Source organism: Trichechus manatus, unplaced genomic scaffold (genome assembly GCF_000243295.1).
Source record: "Trichechus manatus latirostris isolate Lorelei unplaced genomic scaffold, TriManLat1.0 scaffold00076, whole genome shotgun sequence".
Taxonomy (NCBI): domain Eukaryota; kingdom Metazoa; phylum Chordata; class Mammalia; order Sirenia; family Trichechidae; genus Trichechus; species Trichechus manatus.
Window position 1 is genome coordinate 11,073,689 of NW_004444012.1, and position 23,726 is coordinate 11,097,414.

The window sequence follows — 23,726 nt, forward strand, 5'->3', positions numbered from 1 at the left end:
ATCAGAATCATCTGCTCTTCTAATTTTGCCTCTTTTGGTTAATTTTAGGAATAACTTCTTATTTTCTGCATCATTAGCTTCTGATATCGGTAATAGCTTTTGAAAACATATTCATATTCTTCTTTGTATTCAAAAGGATTTAAAGCAGCAGTTTCTTAGCTGGTCTCCCCATCTCCATATATTTCTACTACTCTAATTCATCCTAAACAGTTACTAAAATAATTTTCCACTATTATTATTTGAATCTCATTATGTCCAATAAAGAAGCTATTACTGTCATATATTCAACTTTCTCAGACTTTCGTTCAGTTCCATCAAGTAGCGTCCTGTTCTCTCTAATTTCACCCTTTAAAACTCACTTTCTTCTTTTCTTTTTTTTTTTAATTGTGCTTTAGGTGAAAGATTACACAGCAAATTAGTTTCTCATTAAACAGTTACTACACAAATTGCTTTGTGATATTGGTTGCCAACCCCGTGATGTGTCAATACTCTCCCCTTCTCCACCCTGGGTTCCGTTGCCATTCGTCCTGTTTTCCTGTCCCTTCCTGCCATCTTGTCTTTGTTTTGGGGCCAGTGTGCCCATTCAGTCTCATATACATGATTGAACTATGAAGCACATTCCTCATGCATATTATGTTTGCCCTATAGACCTGTCTAATCTTTGGCTGAAGGGTAAACCTCAGGAGAGACTTTAGTACTGAATTAAAAGGGTGGCCGGGGGCTATACTCTTGGGGCTTCTCAAGTCTCTGTCAGACCAGCAAGTCTGGTCTTTCGTGTGCGTGCGTGTGCCTGTGTGTGGGTGCGTGCGTGCTTGCGTGCGTGCGTGGATTTCAATTTTGTCCTACATTTTTCTACCGCTCTGTTCCGGATCCTCTACTGTGATCCCTGCCAGAGCAATAGGTGGTGGTAGCCAGGTATCATCTAGTTGTTCTGGGCTCAGTCTGGTGGAGGCTGTGGTAGTTGTGCTCCATTAGTCCTTTGGACTAATCTTTTCCCTGTGTCTTTGGTTTTCTTCATTCTTCTTTGCTCCACCCAGGATGGATGTATCTTAGATGGCCTCTCGCAGGCTTTTAAGACCCCAGACTCTACTCACCACAGATGGATATAGAACATTTTCTTTATAAACTATGTTATGCTAATTGAGGTAGATGTCCCTTAAGACCACGGTCCCCAGCCCTCAGCTCAGTACCTCAGTCCCTCAGGGAGTTTGGATGTGTCTGTGAAGCTTCTATGACTTTGTCCTGGTCAAGCTGTGCTGACTTCCCCAGTACCGTGTTCTGTCTTACCCTTCACCAAAGGTACCACTTATCTACTATCTAGTTAGCGTTTTTCCCTCAACACTCCTCCCCTCCCTCATAACCATCAAAGATTGTTTCTGTGTGGAAACTGTTATAATAGTGGTCTCATATAGTATTTGTCCTTTTGTAATTGACTTATTTTGTGATTGACATATTTCAGTCAGCATAATGCCCTCAGATTCATCCATGTTGTGAGATGTTTTGCAGATTCATCATTGTTCTTGATAATAAAACTCATTTTTCTTGATCTAGCCAATCTTTTTTTGTCTGCTTCCTACTTATCTCTGCGCCTATCCTCATTCTATAAACCCTACTCGGAAGTCAACCTCTAAGTCCTTTTCTATTTTATAATATCCATATTTATCTTAAAATTTACTGCAAGCCTTACCTCCTCCCAGGACATTCATACTAAAACTCAACCCATGGCCACCAAGATCAACAATTACACACTCAATTGACATAATGGAAATAGCATGGACTTTTGAATCAGACAAACCAGAACTCAAATCCCGGTACTCAATAACTGTGTAAATTTAAGTTTCTTTTTTCTTTCTATTTTTTTTTTTTTTATTATAAAAGTAAAATTTTCTCATGGTAAGAAAACTCAAACAGTATTAATGAGTATAAAGTAAAAAGTAAAAGCTGCCCCACTTTGCCCAGTTCCTGGTCTCATTCATCAACAGGTAATAAATTCTCATTCCACTGTTAATAGATTCTTGCACACCCTTCCACATATAAAACCTGTATCCTATAGAAACTTTTAATGCATGCACACATACATATTTGTGTACTTTCTTTTTACAGAAATATGACCATAGTGTAAATTTTTTCTCCTTGTTATCCACTGGCAACTCCGTTCAGTTTACCTAACTTCTCTAAATATTGTAAAACACATGAGGGCTCAGGCCTTGGCCAACTTCTCTATTCAGGTCAGGGGTCATTAAATTTCTGTAAATGTTCTAGGCTTTGTGGGCCACATAGCTGCAACTACTCATTTCTGCCATTGTAGAGTGAAAGCAGCCATCAGTATGTACATGGGTGAGCATGGCTGTGTTTGAATAAAATTTTATGAACGCTTAAATGTGAATTTCATATACTTTTACATGTCATGAATATTATTCTTTTGATTATTGTTAACCACTTATAAGTAAAAGCCATTCTTAGCTTACAAACCATACAAAAACAGATGGTGGGATGGATTTGGCCAGCAGCTGTAGTTTGCCAACCCCTGATCTAGATTCTAGCCTATCTCCTAGGTGATCTCATCCAGTCCCATGACTACATGCTGATGATTTCCAAATTTATTTGTACACATACACACACAAAGACACATACACAAATGCCTACTTAACATACCCACTTGGAAGTCTAACCAACGTTTCAAACTTAACATGGCTAAAACAAAACATTTTTTAATAACTTTATTGAGATTTAATTCACATATCATCCAATTCACTAAGTTAAAGTGAGTCACTCAGTTTACTTTAAATACCCTTTTGTACATTTACAGAGTTGTGTATCCATCACCACCATCGATTTTAGAATATTTTCATTATTCCTAAAAGAAACCCTGTATCCCTTATCTGTACCCTTGAATCCCATCATCTCCCCATCTTCCCCAGCCTGAGGCAAACACTAATCTACTTTCAGCCTCTATGGATTTACCTATTCTCAACATTTCAAATAAATGGAATCATACGATATGTTGTCCTTTGTGACTGGATTCTTTCACTTAACATAATGTTTTCAAAATTCATTCATGTTGCAGCATGTATTAATACTTCTTTTTATTGCTGAATAACATTCCAGCGTGTGGATATACTACCTTTTATATATCCATTCATTAATTGGTGGACATGTGGGTTGTTTCCACTTTATGGCTATTATGAATGATGCTGTTATGAACACTCATGTGCAAGATTTTGTGTGAACATATGCTTTCATTTCTCTTGGGTATATAACTAGGAGTTGAATTTCTGTATCATAGGGTAACTCTATGTTTAACTGTTTGACGAACTGTCAAACTGTTTCTAAAGGAAATGTACCATTTTACATTCCCACCAACAGTGTGGTTCCAATTTCTTCACAGACTCACAAATATCTGTCTCTTTGATTACAGCCATCAAGTAGAGGGTCAGAAAAAGTGAGGGAAACCCTCAATGAGATGGGCCAACACAACAGCTACAACAATGGACTCAAACATACCAATTATCATAAAGATGGTACAGGACCAGGCAACATTTAGTTTTGTTATACACAGGTCACCATGAGTAAGAGGTCACTAGACGGCAACTAACAACAATGAATGTGAAGTGGTATTTATTGTGGTTTTGATTTGCATTTCCCAAATAACTGATGTGGGGGGCCGACTGCAGAACAAACTATCAATTGCTCAAATGCAAGTTCAAGTTGAAACTGAAGAAAACTAGAATAAGCTGACGAGAGCCAAAGTACGACCTTGAGTATATCCCACCTGAATTTAGAGACCATCTCAAGAATAGATTTGACTCATTAAACACTAATGACCGAAGACCAGATGAGTTGTGGAACAGCATCAAGAACGTCATACATGAAGAAATCAAGAGGTCATTAAAAACACAGGAAAGAAAGAGAAAACCAAAATGGATGTCACAAGAGACTCTGAAAGTTGCTCTTGAACATCAAGTAGCAAAAGCAAAAGGAAGAAATGATGAAGTAAAAGAGCTGAACAGAAGATTTCAAAGGGTGGCTTGGGAAGACAAAGTAAAGTATTATAATGACATGTGCAAAGATCTGGAGATGGAAAACCAAAAGGGAAGAACACGCTCTGCATTTCTCAAGCTGAAAGAACTGAAGAAAAAATTCAAGCCTTGAGTTGCAATACTGAAGGATTCTATGGGGAAAATATTAAATGACTTAGGAAGCATAAAAGAAGATGGAAGGAATACACAGAGTCACTATACCAAAAAGAATTGGCTGACATTCAACCATTTCAGGAGGTACCATATGAGCAGGAACCAACTGTACTGAAGGAAGGCAGGAACCAGTGGTACTGAAGGAAGAAGTCCAAGCTGCACTGAAGGCACTGGCAAAAAACAAGGCTCCAGGAATTGACAGAATACCAATTCAGATGTTTCAACAAACGGATGCAGTGCTGAAGGACTCACTCATCTATGCCAAGAAATTTGGAAGACAGCTACCAGGCTAACCGACTGGAAGAGATCCACATTTATGCCTTTTCCCAAGAAAGGTGATCCCACCGAATGTGAAAATTATTGAACAATATCATTAATATCACACACAAGTAAATTTTTCTGAAGATCATTCAAAAAGCAGCTGCAGCAGTGTATCGACAGGGAACTGCCAGAAATTCAAGCCTGATTCAGAAGAGGATGCGGAACCAGGGATCCTGGCTGAGAGCAGGGAATACCAGAAAGATGTTTACCTTGTTTTATTGACTATGCAAAGGCATTCGACTATGTGGATCATAAAAAATTATGGATAACATTGCGAAGAATGGGAATTCCAGAACACTTTACTGTGCTCATAAGGAACCTGTACATAGATCAAAAGGCAGTCGTTCGAACAGAACAAGGGAACACTGCGTGGTTTAAAGTTAGGAAAGGTGGGCGTCAGGGTTGTATCCTTTCACCATACCTATATGCTCAGCAAATAATCTGAGAAGCTGGACTATATGAAGAAGAATGGGGCATCAGGATTGAAGGAAGACTCATTAACAACCTGCAATATGCAGATGACACAACATTGCTTGCTGAAAACAAAGAGGACTTGAAGCACTTACTGATGAAGATCAAAGACCACAGCTGTCAGTATGGATTGCACCTCAACATAAAGAAAACAAAAATCCTCACAACTAGACCAGTAAGCAACATCATGATAAGTGGAGAAAAGATTGAAGTTGTCAAGGATTTCATTTTACTTGGACCCACAATCAACACCCATGAAAGCAGCAGTCAAGAAGTCAAAAGACGCATTGAATTGGGAAAATCTGCTGCAAAAGACGTTTTTAAAGTGTTGAAAAGCAAAGATTCAGCTTGAATACTAAGGGACGCCTGACCCAAGCCATGGTGCCTTCAATCACCTCCGATGCACGTGAAAGCTTGACGACGAATAAGCAAGACCAAAGAAGAACTGACGCCTTTGAATTGTGGTGTTGGACAAGAATACTGACTATACCATGGACTGCCAAAAGAACGAACAAATCTGTCTTGGAAGAAGAACCAGAACGCTCCTTAGAAGCAAGGGTGACAAGACTACGTCTCATATACTTTGGACACGTTGTCAGGAGGGATCAGTCCCTGGAGAAGGACATCATGCCTGGTAAAGCAGAGGGTCAGCAAAAAACAGGAAGACTCTCAATGAGATGGATTGACGGTGGCTGCAACAATGGGCTTAAGCATAAGGACTCTGAGGGTGGTGCAGGACCGGGCAGCGTTTTGTTCTATTCTACACGGGGTTGCTATGAGTCGGAACCGACTCGATGGCACCCAACAACAACAACGACTGATGAAGGAGCCCTAGTGGCACAGTGGTTAAAGTGCTCGACTGCTAACCAAAAGGTTGGTGGTTCGAAACCACCAGCTGCTCCATGGGAAAAAAATGTGGCAGTCTGCTTCCATACAGATTTACAGCCTTGGAAACCCTACGGGGTTGCTATGAGTCAGAATCGACCGACAGCAGTGGGTTTTTAATGACTGATGATGCTGAGAATCTTTTCATGTGCTTGTTGGCCGTTTTTGTATCTTCTTTGGAGAAGTGTCTATTCAAAGACCAGACCTTAGACCCCTCTCCTAACTCTAAAAATCGAGGCAGCACTTGCTTTAAACATGTGACTGCTAAGCACTCCGCTGGTACTGTGCTACAGCAGAGGTGATCCTAAACATTTTTTATGCCAGATATCCTTTAATCACGGAATTATTTTCTTACATTTATCATAGTGCTGTATTTCCTAGAATACACACCCTATGGCATTGGGTCTCAAATTAGAAAGTTTGTTGCTATGATGGTGATACTAGCGACCAGCAGCAGGAGGCAGAAGGATGGAGGCCACAGAACAGAAGAAACAGAAGGAAAGCTAAAAGCATTGAGGCACTAAAGTGTAGTTCCTAGTGGGAACAGAAATCAGACTGAGTAGAGCTCTCCAGATACTTTAAAGAATAAAACATTTCTAATTTAGCAAAATTTCTAATTTAGGACCAGAGTAGTTTGAAATAACTAACCTCTAACAGATTGGGATAGTAGAAAAAAGCCAAGTCAAGGACTCATTTTTATTTGTAACTGAATTCATTATATCACATTTGGCTAAGATAAATAATAAAACCAGAAAACCCTGACTCTGTTACTCATTCAGATAGATTTGAGAACAATATTCGTAGATTCTACATACACAAAAAGTGCTCGGTTGCTAACTGAAAGGTTGGTGGTTCAAACCGCCCCAGTGGCTCCAAAGGAGAAAGACCTGGCAATCTGTTCCTGTAAAAATTACAGCCTAGACAACCCTATGTGGCAGTTCTACTCTGTCACATGGAGTTCCTATGAGTTGAAATTGACTTGAGGGTAGTCAGAATCAACTGGATGGCAGTGGGTTTGGTTTGTTTTTTTTTAACAATAACAGCATTCTTTTTTTATACACCTAATACCGTTGAGAAATAAAACACTTTCTCATCAGAACAGGGTCTCACTATGCCAAGCAATTCTCAAACTGGAAAAGGGGTAGTGCAGAATATGAGAAGCCTGCCAAATGATTCTGACACATTCCCTACAGGACAGCATGTTCCATCGCTCTCCATTGAGAATCACCGGAAATATAGTATACTTCTGATTTCTTTACTTTTTATTTAATAATAAATTCTTAGAAAACACAAACTTCTAAATTCAGAGTCCAGGCTTCTCAAACTAGGGTAATGTGTACCCCCAAGGGATACAGCTATATGACAGAGTTTAAAGTCACCTGATAAATGTGGTAGAGCTTCCTGGAACACTTTACTCAGAGATAAGACATTTAATATAATATTTTATAATACAATGTAAACAAAGAGGGTAGAAAGCAAAATTAACATGAACTTTTAGGATAAATTGGAAGAATGCAGAGAAATTTTGGGCTTGTGGCTGACACTTTAAGACTGTTCTTGGATCTCTTCAGAAACATGTTGGTGGTTTACTGCACTAGAAGTCACTGGAAAAACAGTCTGAGAAACACTAGAAACGTAACATCGCCAGGAAGGTGAATCTTCCCGGAAGGGAGGCGAGGTGGCTGGCAGAAGGAGAAGTTGGGAGGGAGGAGAGGGAAGGAAGAGGTAGCAGGTGGGTCTGCAGAGTTTTGTAAAAATGCCGTATTTTTATTTGGCAACTGTTGTGGATTATTTGTATCCATCTCCCGTGTACTTGCACTTATGAATAAGAGAAGTCTGCTTTTCTTATTCTAATGGGATATATAATGATTTTTCTAAAGTAAAATTATTCAAGACACACACACACACACACACACACGCATAAAACATAAAAAATCAGTTACTACATCTGAGTGATGAGATTCTAAGTAATTTTGATTTTAAATTTTTTAAAAATAATTTCCACACTTCTAGATGGTCATATATTGCTTTTAATAACTAGAAAAAAATAATCAACAAAAAAATGTATTATCTAAAATAATTTGATTGTATACGTAAGCATGTGTAGCCCACAAACATGCTTGGTTCTGGCTCCCATCACCTGGAATATCCATATTCTTTACAGCAGTCAGGCATCTGACAGGGAGGTATGCCTACTCTTATCCTTTGCGCAAAATGCAATCAATAGCTGCTCAGTGGAGGTATCATATTTACTTCCATATGAAATCCCAGTTTGTCCTTTCAAAGAGAATGTAGATAAAGTCCAGCCTCCGCAAAACACAAGAGTTATTTGTAATGTGATACTGAGGACTCACTGAGAATCCTGCTAATAAATCGTAAATTAATTGTTCAATAAAGCACTTAACCAGGAGAGGACAATGGCGATGCTGGCCTGGCTGATTCAAAGACAGATCATTTCACTGCAAAAGAAATTCCTTATTTCAATGATAAGTAGATGTAACAGTGGGAAAGAGATGTACATGTTCTAGACTTCTCTCCTTTTCAAGGATATTTTAGCAACACTGGGAAAGAAAAAAATTGCATTGCACCTCATCCTCTGGAGGCCAGAACAAGAAAAAGACGAGGTCAAACAAAGAGAATGAGCTGAAGAAGCTGCAGAGCTTTAGCTGTTTCCACCATTTATATCAAGAAACTAAGGCAACTCAGAAGCCCTGCTGGCGCAGTGGTTAAGCACTTGGCTGCTAACTGAAAGGTTGGTGGTTCGAACCTGCCAGCTGCTCCACGGGACAAACATGTGGCAGTCTGCTTCCATAAAGATTATAGCCTTGGAAACCCTATGGGGGCAGTTCTACTCTGTCCTACAGGGTCACCATGAGTCGGAAGTGACTTGACAGCAATGGTTTTTTTTGTTTGTTTTTTAAAGGCAATTCAGGAGTGGCCCCAGAGTTGGCTGCCCCATGCTGCAGGACCTGAGGCAGTAGGAGGCAGCATGGTTGCTCAGCCAACAGTTCTGACTGATAACCAGTGCTTCCCTCTCAGGTGCTCAATCAGCCCACAGACAAACTGCCTGGCAACATACTAAGGTTTCTCAATGCCTCCAGCAAGGCCAGTAAAAAGGTAAACAACATTTTCTCATTGCCTTACAGGACAAAGCAGCATAAAGGAAATAGAAAGACTTTACATTAACAAAGAAGTAATGTTAAATAGAATATAAGAACAAAGAAGAGTGAGATAATCATAAGCAAGTGCAGTGTCACTGAGGTACATGTAAAAACACATGATGCTTAACAATTTACAGAACAGTCTCATAACTACCTCATGAAGATCTCCTATCACTATAAGGCAGGTATTTTTACCATCCCACAGAGAAGGAAACTGAGTTTCCGAAAGGTCACACAAACGGTGTGCAGCAAAGCACCAATTCAAACATGTCGTTTAAGCACAATGCTGTTTCCAGGACAGAAGAGCTACAGCCAGTCAGCAAGCAAGGCAAAAATAGCATATAGCTGAAGTTATCCTTGGAGAGCTCCTTAAAATGCCCATACAGGACAGAACAGTACTGTGCTTCAAAAGGTACAATGCAGGTTTTCCTCCAGCACTGAAAAAAACACCTATTTTTAGATGGATGAGGATGAAGTAACCTGGCTGCATTTAAGGGTCAACTGTACCAAACAATGTACTATTCCTTTAAACATGAGAATCACATTTAGTAAAGCCTGATGCTGGGTTGCTGCCAACGACAGACTGAGGGACTAGCAGACTCATAAGGGCAGTGCCCCATCACCTTCACCTCACGGCATGTGCTAACTGAGCCCAAGATCACAGACACATTAAATATGTTCTTTCTACCTCCTGAATGTACTGTTGATTTCAAGTGAATCAAATAAACACGAATTTTCTGTGACTCTACTATACTCCATAGTTATAACAAATTTCCATTGATTGATTCAGATGCACATTGAATACCTATTGTCCCTAGTGGTAGGAATACAAAGGTGAGCAAAACATAGTCCTGTCTTCAGGGAGTTTACATTCTACAGAAGCAATTATGAGATTAAATTGATTTAATTCAATTTGGCAAACTTTTATTAAATGCCTATCACTGTGCTAAGTTCTTTAGGAATCTGAGAAAAATGTACAAAGTCCTGGCTCTAAAGGAGCTTACCTAGGAAGGGAGACAAAACAAAGTGCTGCCTGAAGAGTGGAGCAGAAGAAATCATCCCTGTATGGAAAGAACCAGAGGAGACTGTAGAGGAGTTGGCATCTGAGTCAGGCTTTCAATTTAACAAGCCAAGCAGAGTTCTGAAACAAAGGCATTCGAGGCAGGGCATGCTGGGAGAATGGCTGTAGGCGCATTTGACTGTATCACGGGGTACAGTATAGCTGGATCACATAAGTACAATGGGGGATGAAAGGAGATAAGGTCAAAGAGATAGAAGCAAGGCTTGTACACCAATGTTCATTGCAGCATTATTCATAATAGTCAAAAGGCGGAAACAACCCAAGTGTCCATTAATAGATCAATGGATAAAGAAAATGTGGTACATACATACAATAGAACATTATTCAGCCACAAAGAGAAATGAAGTTCTGATACATGCTACTACATGGATGAACCCTGAAGACATTTTTAATGTGTCTGTGATTCTGTCTGTCCTTCGGCTCAGTTAGCACATGCCTTGATCACACTTATATGAAATATTTAGAACAGACAAATGTATAAAGACCAAAGTAGATTAGCGGTTACCGGGGCTGGGAGGTGGGGGGAACGGGGAGTTACTGCTTAATGCGTACGGAGTTTCTATTTGGGGTGATGAAAACATTTCAGAAATAGATAGTGGTGAGGGTTGCACAACACTGTGAATGTAATTACTGTCACTGAACCGTACACTTAAAAATTGTTAAAATGGCAAATTTTATGTTATATATATTTTATTACGCAGAATTAAAAAAAAAAATGTAGAGACAACAATTTATCTACTTATATCTACTTATGTCCAAGTCAAGGCCATTATCACCTCTTGCCCCCTGGCTACAAGGAAAGACTATTTCCCAGACCCCTTGCAGTTAGATTTGGGCCAGTGTGTTGCGTATCACTACCAGGACTGGCAACAAAACCTCTAAGCTATCATCCATGCGTGCGCTTCCCCGTTCTGATGACTGTGCACGTACCAGTACTAGTTGCCATAGAATTAACTTCCACTTACGGTGACCCCTTGAGTGTTAGAGTACCACTGTGCCCCACAGAGTTTTCAATGGCTGATTTTTCAGAAGTAGATTGCCAAGGCTTTTTTCTGAGGCACATCTGGGTGGACTTGAACCTCCAACCTTTCAGTTAGCAGCTGAGTGCATTAGCCATTTGCACCATCCAGGGACTCCTCCTAATGAATGTAGAGACTACGTATTGAAAATGACCGCATCACATATGGATAGGGTCTAGATCCCCAAGTTACTACTCGAGAGCTGCCTAGGAGAGCCACCCAACTTGACTAGATAGTTATGTGATCAAGAAATAAATTTTTGCTACATTCAGCACAGCTCAGCCTATCTCAGTACTTTCCAACTAGTCTCCAGTTTTCCTTTTGCCTCATTTGAATGTACACAACTGCAAAAGTATCCTCTTAAAACACAAAGTGGATCATCATGCTTCTGCTTGTAACATTTCAAAGACTTCTTGTCGCGCTGAGAATAAAATCCAAAATCCTTACCAACACCTGAAAGGCCCTGTGTGGTCTGGTCTCTGCCTCTCTTTTCAACCTCATCTCATACCAAGTGGTCAGGGAAGGTCTCTCTGTAAAGCTACCATTTAAGACAAGCCTCAAAAGATGGGGCTTGAACAGAAATAAACAGAATGGATAGAAAGAAAAAAAAACCTTGACCCAACTATATGCTATCTACAAGATACTCATTTCAAATAAAATTACCTAAGTAGGTTAAAAGTAAAAGAATAGAAAAATATACACCATGAAACACTAATCAAAATGAATCTGGAGTGACATTATTAATAGCAAACAAAGTAGACTTCAGAGCAAAGAAAGTAACTAGGGTTGAAGAAGGACATTTACATGTTGATGTAAGAGTCAATTCACCAAGAATACATAATAATCCTAAATGTGTATGCACCTAAAAACAGAGCTTCAAAACACATGGGGCAAAAATTGAAAGAGTGAAAGGAGAAACAGACAAATCTACAGTTACAGTTGGGGATGTCAACACTGCTCTGGGAACACAGATTTAGGGGGCGCTCCCACCATTCCCTGATACGTAAAGGTGGTTTACTGTGCTTAGACTGTACAGTGTGGTCTGGTAGGCATCTAGAATTTTGGTATGTGCTAAGAGTGGGTGCTTATGTGACCCAAACTAAAAAAAAAAAAAAAAACCATTGCCACCGAGTCGATCCTGACTTATAGTGACCCTAAAGGATACAGAAGAACTGCTCCATGGGGTTTCCAAAGCTGTGGATCGTTACAGAAGCAGATTGCCACATGTTTCTTCCATGGAGCAGCTGGTGGGTTTGAACCACGGACCTTTCAACTAGCAGCAGAGTGCTTTAACCATTGCACCACCAGGGTTCCATATGTAACCAGCCCCCAGTAAAAATCCTGGGCACTGACCTCTACTTGGATTCCCTGGGTAGAAACATCGTACACATGTTGCTCCATTTTCACTGTTGAGGCAAGAGCACGCTCTTTGTGATTCCTCATGGGAGGGAAAGAGTATAAGGACACCTGCAGATAGTTTTCTCCAAATTCTGCCTGTATTTTCCCCTTATCATCTGATCGGATACCCTTACTACATTACTGTAATAAGTCTTAGCTGTGAATACAACTATATGCTGAGTCCCATAATTTCTTCTATCAAATCTCCAAATATGGGGGTGGTCTTAGGGACCCCTGACACACTCATCCAAGATGACATAGATAACATTAACAGTTCTACAACTATTAAAGAAATTGAGTTCATAATTAAAATTCCACAAAGAAATCAGAATAGCCAAAACAATTTTGAAAATGAAGGATAATCGTGAAGGAACCACACTACCTGATTTTAAGACAGCTGCATTGGCAAACATAGATCATATAGGTGGAATAGAATAAGGAGTCCAGAAATAGACCCCAGAAACATGGCCAATTGATTTTTTTTTTTTTTTAAAGGTGTGGCACTGGTTATTGATTTATTGTCTCTCTGCTCCGAGTTTACTTTTTTAGACTTTGAGAACTGATCTGCGACCTTTAAATTTGTGTGTGTGTGCCAGACGGCACAAATGTAAAGGGTGCTAGAAAGATACCGCAGGAGGAAAAAGGTCATTTACACCAACATCTTTTCCCCAATTATCCTTCTCCCATCCACCTGCCCTCTGCTTCTACTCACTGTGTATGAAAGGTCAGAGAGCAGAAAAGAACTAGATTATTTATGGAATCTGCAAAACAAAGAAAATGTTATGCCTGCTCACTCTCTTCTAAAAATAGAAAAATTACTATACATTGTTTTGTTATTAGTTGATAGAAAGATACAAAAGTCTCTAAGAGAATGTCTAAATGAAAATCTTGAGAACAATAACAGGTTAATTTAAATAAAATTTATTATAGTCTAAATTTCAAACTTTAGCTGGTGAACATGGTAGTCTTCTTTAGATTATAGGCATAGCTAAGAGGAAAATGTGATCAGAATTTTTTTACTATGCTAAATGTTTATACCATGCAAATTTTGTCAATGAAACTAATTATTAGCACCCAAGATGGGCAAGTTAGCACATTTCCAGCTCCTTTGAGTCTAATTGTAGAAGTAAAATTCCATTAGTTTACTGAAAGTAATGTGAACTCTACTTCAGAAAATACATATAAAATGTAAAATAAGAACACACTCCAAAGCAGCCTGTATACAACGTATTTTCTCCATTTGTTGCTGTTGTTAGGTGCCATCGAGTTGGTTTCCACTTATATCAACCCATGTACGTACAACAGAACGAAACACGGCTCAGTCCTGTGCCATCCTCACAACTGTTACTGTGTTTGAGCCCATTGTTGTAGCCACAGTGTCAATCCACCACACTGAGGGTCTTCCTCTTTTTCACTGACCCTCTAACTTTACCAAGCATGATGTCCTTCTCCAGGAACTGGTCCCTCCTGATGATACGTTTGAAGTACGTGAGATGAAGTCTCGCCATCCTTGCTTCTAAGGAGCATTCTGGCTGTACTTTTCCCAAGACAGATTTGTTCATTCTTCTGGCAGTCTGTGGTATATTCAATATTCTTTGTCAACACCATAATTCAAAGGCATCAATTCTTCTTCAGTCTTCCTTATTCATTGTCCAGCTTTCAAATGCATATGAGGTGACGGAAAACACCATGGCTTGGGTCAGGCAACCTTACTCCTCACTTGTTAGACAGTCTATATAGTTCAGAAAGCAAGAAGACAAGCTCATCCACTTAGGTCTTTAAGGATCCAAGGTTGTATGTGGCCACTGTCCTTTATAACCTGTTTTTATTTTATACAAAAGCTGCAATTTCATAGAGAAATAATTACTCTAAGCAAATAAGTTCACCATGCTGTAGACAGTCTTGGTCTTTTGACTGGGTGACCCTGACAACACTTTAGAATCTAACCGTACAGACAAAACTCCATTAACAGGCAGCAGAATCTACGTGTTGTCCTTTGCAGATAAAAATGGTACACTTACTATTAATCGATGTGTGGCTCCATTTATGTTTTCAGTGATAGCGATCAGTTTGCATTAAGCCCTGACCAAATTCTCCCTAAGAGCAACAGAGTCTTCTGAAATATGGCTGGTTGGGGTTAGGGATGCAATTTGTGGTAAATCTAGCTGACCCTTACAAGGCCTCATTAACTGATGCTCTAAGGAAATGATTCACTGAACAGAGACAAAACGGAGCCAATAACCTTCACTGATTGTTGTTCCATAGCATATGAACATATGATATGCAGCCCTTAAGCCCTCGACAGATACATTATCTAGTTGCACACTGCCCTTCCTCAACAAATTAGCTATAGAATTTACATATATCTGAACTATCAGCAGTTCTCTATACCAGATGAATCACAGCAGGAACAGTGAAATTTGTTACATGATGAGCAAATCTAAAATTTTAAATCCAGAAGGGAGGAAAAAGACACACACACTGAAACTGTCATCATCAGTTAATTACACCACATTGCTCAGGATGCATTAAAATTGTATTTTCTAGGGATCATTCACACTCACTTACAATACCCTTAAAGCTATAATGAGTCAAGGCAGAGGCTAAGATAGGAGATGAATTAACCCACAGCACTCACAATATGATTACCTGGTAGTCTGGTTTTGTAAAATAATCCAAAGATGATATATGATCCAGAAACATGCTGAATTCTGGAGGGAGATGTTTCAACATGAGCCTGTGGTCGTATCTCTCCTTAATAGAGCCTACCTGCTCCTGGGAAGTAAAGAGAAAAGGAACCAAAGTCAATTTCTCTTGGCATCTATACATTAAGAATCCCTCAGTAATGGTCTCAAGGGTATGTACTGCGTAATGAGATAGTGGATAATTAAGGATAAAGCAAGAACTGCGCTCTTACTAATAGCTCAATGCACAGTGCTTTAAGAGGGGGGAGAAAAGACTCTATCTAATGCAGAACCAAAAGGGTAACTCAGAGTTTTGCATCAGTGAACTGACAGCTTCCCAAAAGAAAGAGCAGATCTTAAATCTGTTCTACTTTTCTGTATCAATACAATAACTTTACAACTTTCAAAACAAGTAATATAATGTGGCAGTTCAAAACTAAAAGCTTACTTGATTTATAACTAAAACAAACAAATAAAAACAGAGATCTAGTAAAGATAAAGGCTAAGAGGGAGTACTAGAAATCAAATCAGAGGTAATGAATGTACTTAAAGTAGTACAATTCTCCATGTACACAGAAGAGTCATAACGTTAATTAGACCTCTAATACCTGCTCATTGAGAGAAAAATATACATTTTGGAACATAGTTAAAGTGCTTGTAAATTTTAATTCTTACACTTAAGTAGATTCTCAACAAAAAAGCTTAGTCAGAAGAAATTTTTCTTCTTTTCCCCATCAAAACTGACATCTCAATTTCCAAAATTACCTTGTCCTTTATTTTTCTCCAAGGCAGCTGACCAATCACAAACTCCACCAACATGTAGAACAAGGACCAGAGGTCATCATGTCTTCCCATTTCCTTCATAAACAAAACAGAACTCATTCACAATATAGTATCACTCTGTGTGAGGACAGTACATTGTCTGAGGCCTAAACATTTGGTTTCATCTTATTAGGCCTAAAAATGTAAATGTATTTCCCATAAAATTATCTAGTAAATATATCTATAGATCTACATATCTATATAGCAATCAAATGGCAAACTAGATATTTTGAAAATTTTTTTGATACAAGGAACATCCAAAAGTCCAGAAATGCTGAAAATAATACAACAGCCTATTGATTAATAAATGACTTCATTAAAATGTAAGGGAAATCTAAGGGCCAAAATAAAAAGACAGGTAGAAACAAGAGAAACAAGCTGGTGATAAAGTTTTGTTGCTGGCTGTTCTGGAGGCATGTGTCATAGGTTTTAGCAATCAGGAAGGGAACAGGCATGAAGGTGTTTGTCCTACACAGTATAGTTGTAACTGAGACACTTCCCCTTCCCCCCGACCACCACCACATAACCAGGACCCTCAAACGGCTAAATCTTAGTGCAATATTTGGTATGTAAGTTACCTTGCAAATTTTTGTTTTTCTGTAAAATTCAACTAAAATCAAAAAGGGACAAAGTGAGTGGTTAAAAAAAAAATTCGTCCTCAGAATTTATACCATCTGTGTGATCTGGGAAATCAAGCCTGAAAATTAACTTCAAATGTTTTCTGGGTGATCATGTCATGTAGTAATGGCAAAGTCAAATGAAAAAATCCTCTTGACATAAAAGCACCCTTAAATCTAGGTCTCATAGGAGTCCTTTAGATAATGCCCACCAAACAGAAGCTCATTATTCAAAATTATAAAATATATTAGGAAGCTGGCTATCACAAGCTAAACGCAGGAGAAACTACAAAGAGCAGAATTAGATATCCAAGAGTTTTCAAAATGGAATTATAGGATAGATAGGATATACAATATGAAACAAGAAGGTTTAAAATGTTTAAATTAAAAAAATCAAAATCACGAGAAATGAACCATATTCCATCAAAACAAAGATCAATTAGATTTGAAAAAGAAACCAAAAAAGAATATCTAGAAATAAAAAGTGCAACTAGAGAAATTAAAAAACTCAATGGACAAGTTAAGGAGCTGATCAAATACAGCAGAAAAAGAATGAATGAACTAGAAGACAAATCTGAAGAAATCTAGAATGTAGCATAGAGACACAGAAAATCTGGAAGTGAATTTAGGAGACACACAGGGCAGAATAAGAAGGTCTAACACAAAATCTGGAGCTCTGGAAAAAAGAGTATAGACAGAAAGGGGGCGTGGCAATAATTAAAGACGTAACATCTGAGAATCTTCCAGAATTGATGGAAGGCATGAATGTTCAGATTTAGGAAGCACAAAAAAAAAAAAAAAAAAAAAATTCCCAAACAGAATCAATATAAAGAAACTCACACCTAGGCACATATGAGTGTATCTGCAGGACACCAAAGAAAAGACTTTAAAAGCAGCCAAAGAAAAAGGGCAAATGAAATACAAAGCAATAACTATTAAATGGACAAAAATCTTCCTAACAACTATAGAATGGGAAGAATGTAGAATAATTTCTTCAAAGTACTGACATAAAACAAACATTAACATAGGATTAAAATCTAGGACAGCAAGGAGACAGAGTAAATAGAGTCTAAGTGTTTTGAAAAGTCCTTGTATTGTTGGGGAATTATTCGTGCTTAAATTTTAATAGTATCAAAAAAAAAAGAAAGAAAGAAAGAAAGAAATGGAGTGTATTATTTTTAGAGATAATCAAATCAGGGTTGAGGAATATGGAAGAGAGAAGCATATTAGAATTATCTGGGAAACCTTTTTAAATTAGAGAAGCACCTCTGGAGAAGCCACTAGTTGCACGCCTATGTCACCACATAAAGTGACAATCATTATTGTGAAATTGTTCCTGTGTAATGAATCCTACTCTTCAGGTATGGTGGGAACAGAAAAGAAGATTAAGAACCACTGGCATACACTATCAAATAAATTCATCTACCCAGGTTAGGTAAGTAACATAAATAATAAGCAGGTTAACAGACTGTTAGTGCACAGTAAGTTGGAAAGGCTTTTAGAAGAAATCTCTACCCTTTAAACTAAAAATAGAAAAAAAAGTATACAATCTTTTTCTAGTAGCTATTTTGGAAATACTTATATAGCTATTACCATCCCTGAAAATTTTTATGCTTATCTGAAAATGAGTATCCTTCACAATGAGATATACTTCACACTCACTAATATGGCTATTATCAGAAAAGGAAAGTAACAACTGTTGGCAAAGATATGGAGAAACTGGAGCCCTCATCCACTGCTGGTGGGATGTAAAATGGTACAGCCACTGTGGAAAACAGTTTGGTGGCTCCTAAAAAGTTAAACATAGAATTACCACATGACCTCGCAATTCCACTACTAAGCATATACCCAAAAGACTTGAAAGCAGGAGCTCAAAAAGATACTTGTACACCAGTGTTCATAGCAGCATTATTCCCAACAGCCAAAGGGTAGAAACAACCCAAGTGTCCATCAAGAGATGAATGGATAAACAAAATGTGGTACGTACATACAATAGAACATTATTCAGCCACAATGAGAAATGAAGTTTTGATACATGGTACAATATGGATGAACCCTGAAAACATTATGGTACGGTGCTGAGTGAAATAAGTCAGACACAAAAGGACAAATATTGTATAATCCTACTTATATGAGATACCTAGAATAGGCAAATGTACAGAGAGAAAGTTTATCAGTGGTTACCAGAGGTGGGTGGAGGAGAAAATGGGGAGTTTTACTTAAGAGGTATTGAGTTCTCAATGATGAATCCGCAAAACACCTCACAACATGGATGAATCTGGAAGTAAGCACGCTGAGTGAAATTAGTCAGTTGCAAAAGGACAAATACTGTATGAGACCACTATTATAAGAACTCAAGAAAAGGTTTAAACACAGAAGAAAACATTCTTTGATGGTTACAAGGGTGGGGAGGGAGGGAAAGGAGAATTCACTAACTAGATAGTAGACAAGAATCATCTTAGGTGAAGGGAAGGACAACACACAATACAGGGAAAGTTAGCACAACTGGACTAAGGCGAAAGCTAAGAAGTTTCCTGAATACAACCAAATACTTTGAGGGACAGAGTAGCTGGGCTGGGGCCTGGGGACCATGGTTTTGGGGGACACCTAGGTCAACTGGCATAACAAAGTTTATTAGGAAAATGTTCTGCATCCCACTTTGGTGAGTGGCGTCTGGGGACTTAAAGCTTGCAAGTTGCCATCTAAGATGCATCAGTTGGTCCCAACCCCCTTGGAGCAAAGAAGAATGAAGAACAGCAAAGACACAAGGAAAATATTAGCCCAAGAGACAAAAAGGCCGCATAAACCAGAGACTCCATCACCTGAAACCAGAAGAACTAGATGGTGCCCGTCTACCATCAATGACCGCCCTGACGTGGAACACAACAGAGAGTCCCTGACGGAGCTGGAGAAAAGTGTGGAGCAGAACTCAAATTCTAGTAAAAAGATCAGGTCTGACTGAGACTGGAGGAACCCCTGAAGCCATGGCCTCCAGATGCTCTGTTAACCCAGAACTAAAACCATCACCGAAGCCCACTCTTCAGGCAAAGATTAGACTGGACTATAAAACATAAAAATACTTGTGAAGAGTGTGCTTCTTAGTTCAATCAGTTAAATGAGACCAAATGGGTGGCTCCTGTCTGGAGGCAGGATGAGAAGGCAGGAAGGGACAGGAACTGGTTGAATGTACCCAAGAAACTTGAGGTGGAAAGAGGGAGTGTGCTGTCACATTATAGGGATTGCAACTAATGTCACATAACAATATGTGTATAAATTTTTGTATAAGAAATTAAGTTGAGCTGTAAACTTTCGCCTAAAGCACACACACACACAAAAAGGGTACTGAGTTTCTGTTTAGGGTGATGAAAAACATTTGGAAACAGTGGTGATGGTTGTACAACATGGTGAATGTAATTAATGTCACTGAATTAGATACTTAAAAATGGTTAAAATGGCCAATGTTTTGTATATACATTTTTTATTGTGGTAAATATATACATAACAAAACATCGGCCATTTCAACAATCTTCACATGTACAATTCAGTGACATTAATTATGTTCATCCTGTTGTGCAATCATCATCACTGTTTCCAAATGTTTCTATCACTTTTATCAGAAACTCAGCGCCCCTTAAGTTAGAAGTCCCCCATTCCCTCTCCCATCTGCCTCTGGTAACCACTAATAATCTTTGTTCTCTATGCATTTGTCTATTCTAGATATCTTGTGTAAGTGAAATCATATAATATTTGTCCTTTTGTGACTGACTTATTTCACTCAATATGATGTTTTCAAGGTTTAGCCATACTATATACATTTTACCGCAATAAAATTTTTTAAAAAAGAATGTCCTATTTCAAAGATGCCAATGTTGACATAATTCTGTAACAATTAATTTGAAAGCCTAGTGTCTAAAATTCTGTATAAGAATCTATTTGGAAAAAAAGAGTGCTTTCTTTTCAAAACAGAATAACTTACTAGAGGCCACAGAATAATGCAACAATAAATCAAACCAAATGAGCTAAAATGCTTGGTGAAGTGCTACACACTGATAAAAAACACCTTTCCTATGTTCAATTTATAATCACATCATAATAAACCACATTAACTGGAGCATAGCTTGTAAAACCACAGCATAATCTTCCTAATATATTTAGCACTGGCCAAATTATCATTAACAAGAATAGCTAAACATATAAAAACCAATAGTTACCAGTGGTTACCAGGGGTTGGAGTGGGGAGAAAGAGGGAGAATCATTCTACGAGAAATACTGAATGTCTACAGTGATGGGAAAATTGGCATTGACTAAACGTAATAATTACATAACTAGACTATTGCAACAAAGTTGTACGCTAGAAAATTTTTAAAAAGAGAGGCAAAACAACAGATAAAATGCTACATTTAATTTTATAACAAAAATAACAGCCAAAAAAAAAAAAAAGGGCTATAGCCATTGCCAATATTTAGCTACAAAAACCCCTCATGGGATTAGTTTTCTTGGTTCATGGGTTTGGGGTGGTGGTCTTGTGGGGCTGTCCAGTCAATTGACCTAACATTATCGTTGTTTTTGTTTTAGTCATATTTTCTTGTGTTTTCACAGCAAGTTAGGTTCCCATTTAACAATTTCTACACAAATTATTCAGTGATATTGGTTATATTTTTCACAATGTGTCAGTGTTCTCATTTCCATCTGGTTATTCCAATTTCAGTAATCTAGTTTCCCTGCCCCCTTACTTTTCATCTTTGCTTTAGAATAATTGTTGACATTTGGTCTCATACAGATGATTTCTAAAAGGGGCACAGTATTCATGGGTGATATTCTTTATGGCCTAATATTATTTTAAGAGCTTCTTAGAATGGGTAGTGCCTGGGGTCCTAAAAGCTTGCGAGCAGCCATCCAAGATACAACAATTAGTCTCTAATTGCTTGGAACCACAGAGGAAGAAGGAGATCTAGGAACTGGAGAAACTAACGGTCTCAGGTCTAATTGCCTCCATAAACTACTATTTCACTTGCCATGAGACCAGAAGAAATGGATGGTGCCTGGATACCATTACTGAACAGGTTTTGATCAGGGACCCTACTTATGGATCTTGATCAAAAGTAGGAAAATTTAGGAACAGAACTTCAAATTCTTATTGGAAATCAGACTTACCAGACACACTGAGACAGGCAGGACCCCCAAATACATTGCTTGGAAACAACTTTGGAACCTTGATCCAAAACTATCCCCTGAAGTTATCTTTAAACTAAACAACAATTTAGCTCAATAAATGTCTGTCTTGGGCCTTGTGACCTATTGAAGAATTCCCTATATGAATTAACTATACAACTTATGCTATAACAACTACCCATACAACAGTGACTCTAAAGCACAGATGAGAATTTTAAGGGGCAGAGAGTATATGGTGCAGAAACAACAGGGGCAGAAACAGTGAGAACTGTGACACAATGTGAAGGAAGTAACCGCTGTCAGTGAACTGTACATATAAGAATTGTTGAACAGGTATATGTTTTGTTGTGTATATTTTCACACAAAAAATATTATCATTAAAGCAATTTTGGCTGCATAGAACAGAAAGTTGGTGACAAAGGATCAAGAAAAGACCCAATTTTATTTTCTATGCAGCTGCACATATTATTTATCTACTATATACCTTTTCACAGTTGTTAACTCCTTTACCTCCACTGCTACCACAAAAATATGTGAATTAGGACAACCATTCCAATTAACGTTATAGCTATAAAGGGGATCCCTCTGCTCCAAAGTACTTTGCACACCTGTGTACTCTAATGTAAACAAGGCAGTCTGATTCAAGCCACCAGCAAGCTTATACAGATAAACCTCTAGTTCAGATACCTACCCTGTTCCGATGAGCATTGACCGATGCATAACGAACCGTCCCTCGAAAGCCTGCCACGGCACGAGGCTACAACAAAATCAAACAAAAAATAATGAGCTTCAAATAGTAGATTCAGTGCACTTGAGCCGAATAAAACAGATGACAGAAACATGTTCATAACTGTAACAATAAAACGTAATTTATTTGAATTTCTAACTTTTTTATTGTGAAATTATAGGGAGAATATCTCTAACTCTCATACCTTGACAAAACCACTGGTAACGTTTAAGTTAATTTTGTTTCTACCTACATTTTAAAATAAAGTGACACTTATGACATCGATACATAGTTCTGTATATTAGAAAACATTAAAATGCTTTTATATACCCAGAATCATGCCAAACATTATAGCACATACATTAATATTCAGGCTCCGGTTACAAGTAAGTATATTAGGACCATGAGGAATCACCAAGTAACCTAAGATGCCAACTTCTTCATGTCTTGGCTATCTCATTCAAACTCAATTTAAAGACAGTGGCAACTTGTACCCTCCCTGAATGTGGAATTCATATATTCATAAATTCACGTTACTGGGTACTTTTTAATGTGCTAAATACTAGGAATAAATCCAATGCGAGTCCTCAGAGAGCTCAACTTAGAAGAAGTCTAAACTCTTTATTCGGCCTACAAGATCTTCCATGATCTGGCACCTGCTTCCTTCCACAATGGATTTACTGTGGTTTCTCCTATAGCCAGTTTTGTTTCAAGCTTAATACTTTGCACAGGCTATTTCTTCCAGTTAGAATGCATCTCCTTGCATACATCCAAAGGACAGGTCTTCTACTCCATATTAAGGCCACTGCTCAAATGTCACCCCCTCAGAGAAATATTCCTTGATCATCCTAATCTAAAATAGCCCCCTACCTGGCAAGTGCACTATATTCTTTTACTCTACTTAGTTTTTTTTTCCGTAACAACTTTCACTACCTAAAATTAATTATATTTATATTTTTATTTATTTGTTTATTGCCTGTCTTCTTCCTTTGGCATATAAACTCTGTGAGGGAATGGTCTTTGCTTGTCTTGCTAATTTTATAGACATAGAAACAGGCTCTGAGAGGTTAAGTAACATGTTTGACGACACAAAATTAGTAAGTGGTTGAACTGTGGCATCAACCAAGGTCTTTTGACTTGCTATCATACACTGTTTCCATTCCACTGCTTCACAA

General features: G+C 38.3%; 1 protein-coding gene across 3 annotated transcripts in view; it reads right to left on the bottom strand.

Annotated features, from left to right (window-relative positions):
* TTBK2 (tau tubulin kinase 2) overlaps positions 1-23,726 on the bottom strand; it is a 201,838-nt gene that overhangs the window by 34,877 nt on the left and 143,235 nt on the right. For all 3 annotated transcript variants that reach the window (XM_004380675.2, XM_023735188.1, XM_023735187.1), the window contains 3 exons: positions 22,516-22,581; positions 15,979-16,071; positions 15,179-15,304 (listed from right to left, as the gene is read on the bottom strand). In XM_004380675.2, coding sequence (XP_004380732.1) covers positions 15,179-15,304; positions 15,979-16,071; positions 22,516-22,581 — 285 coding nt within the window. The remainder of the gene's footprint in view (positions 1-15,178; positions 15,305-15,978; positions 16,072-22,515; positions 22,582-23,726) is intronic.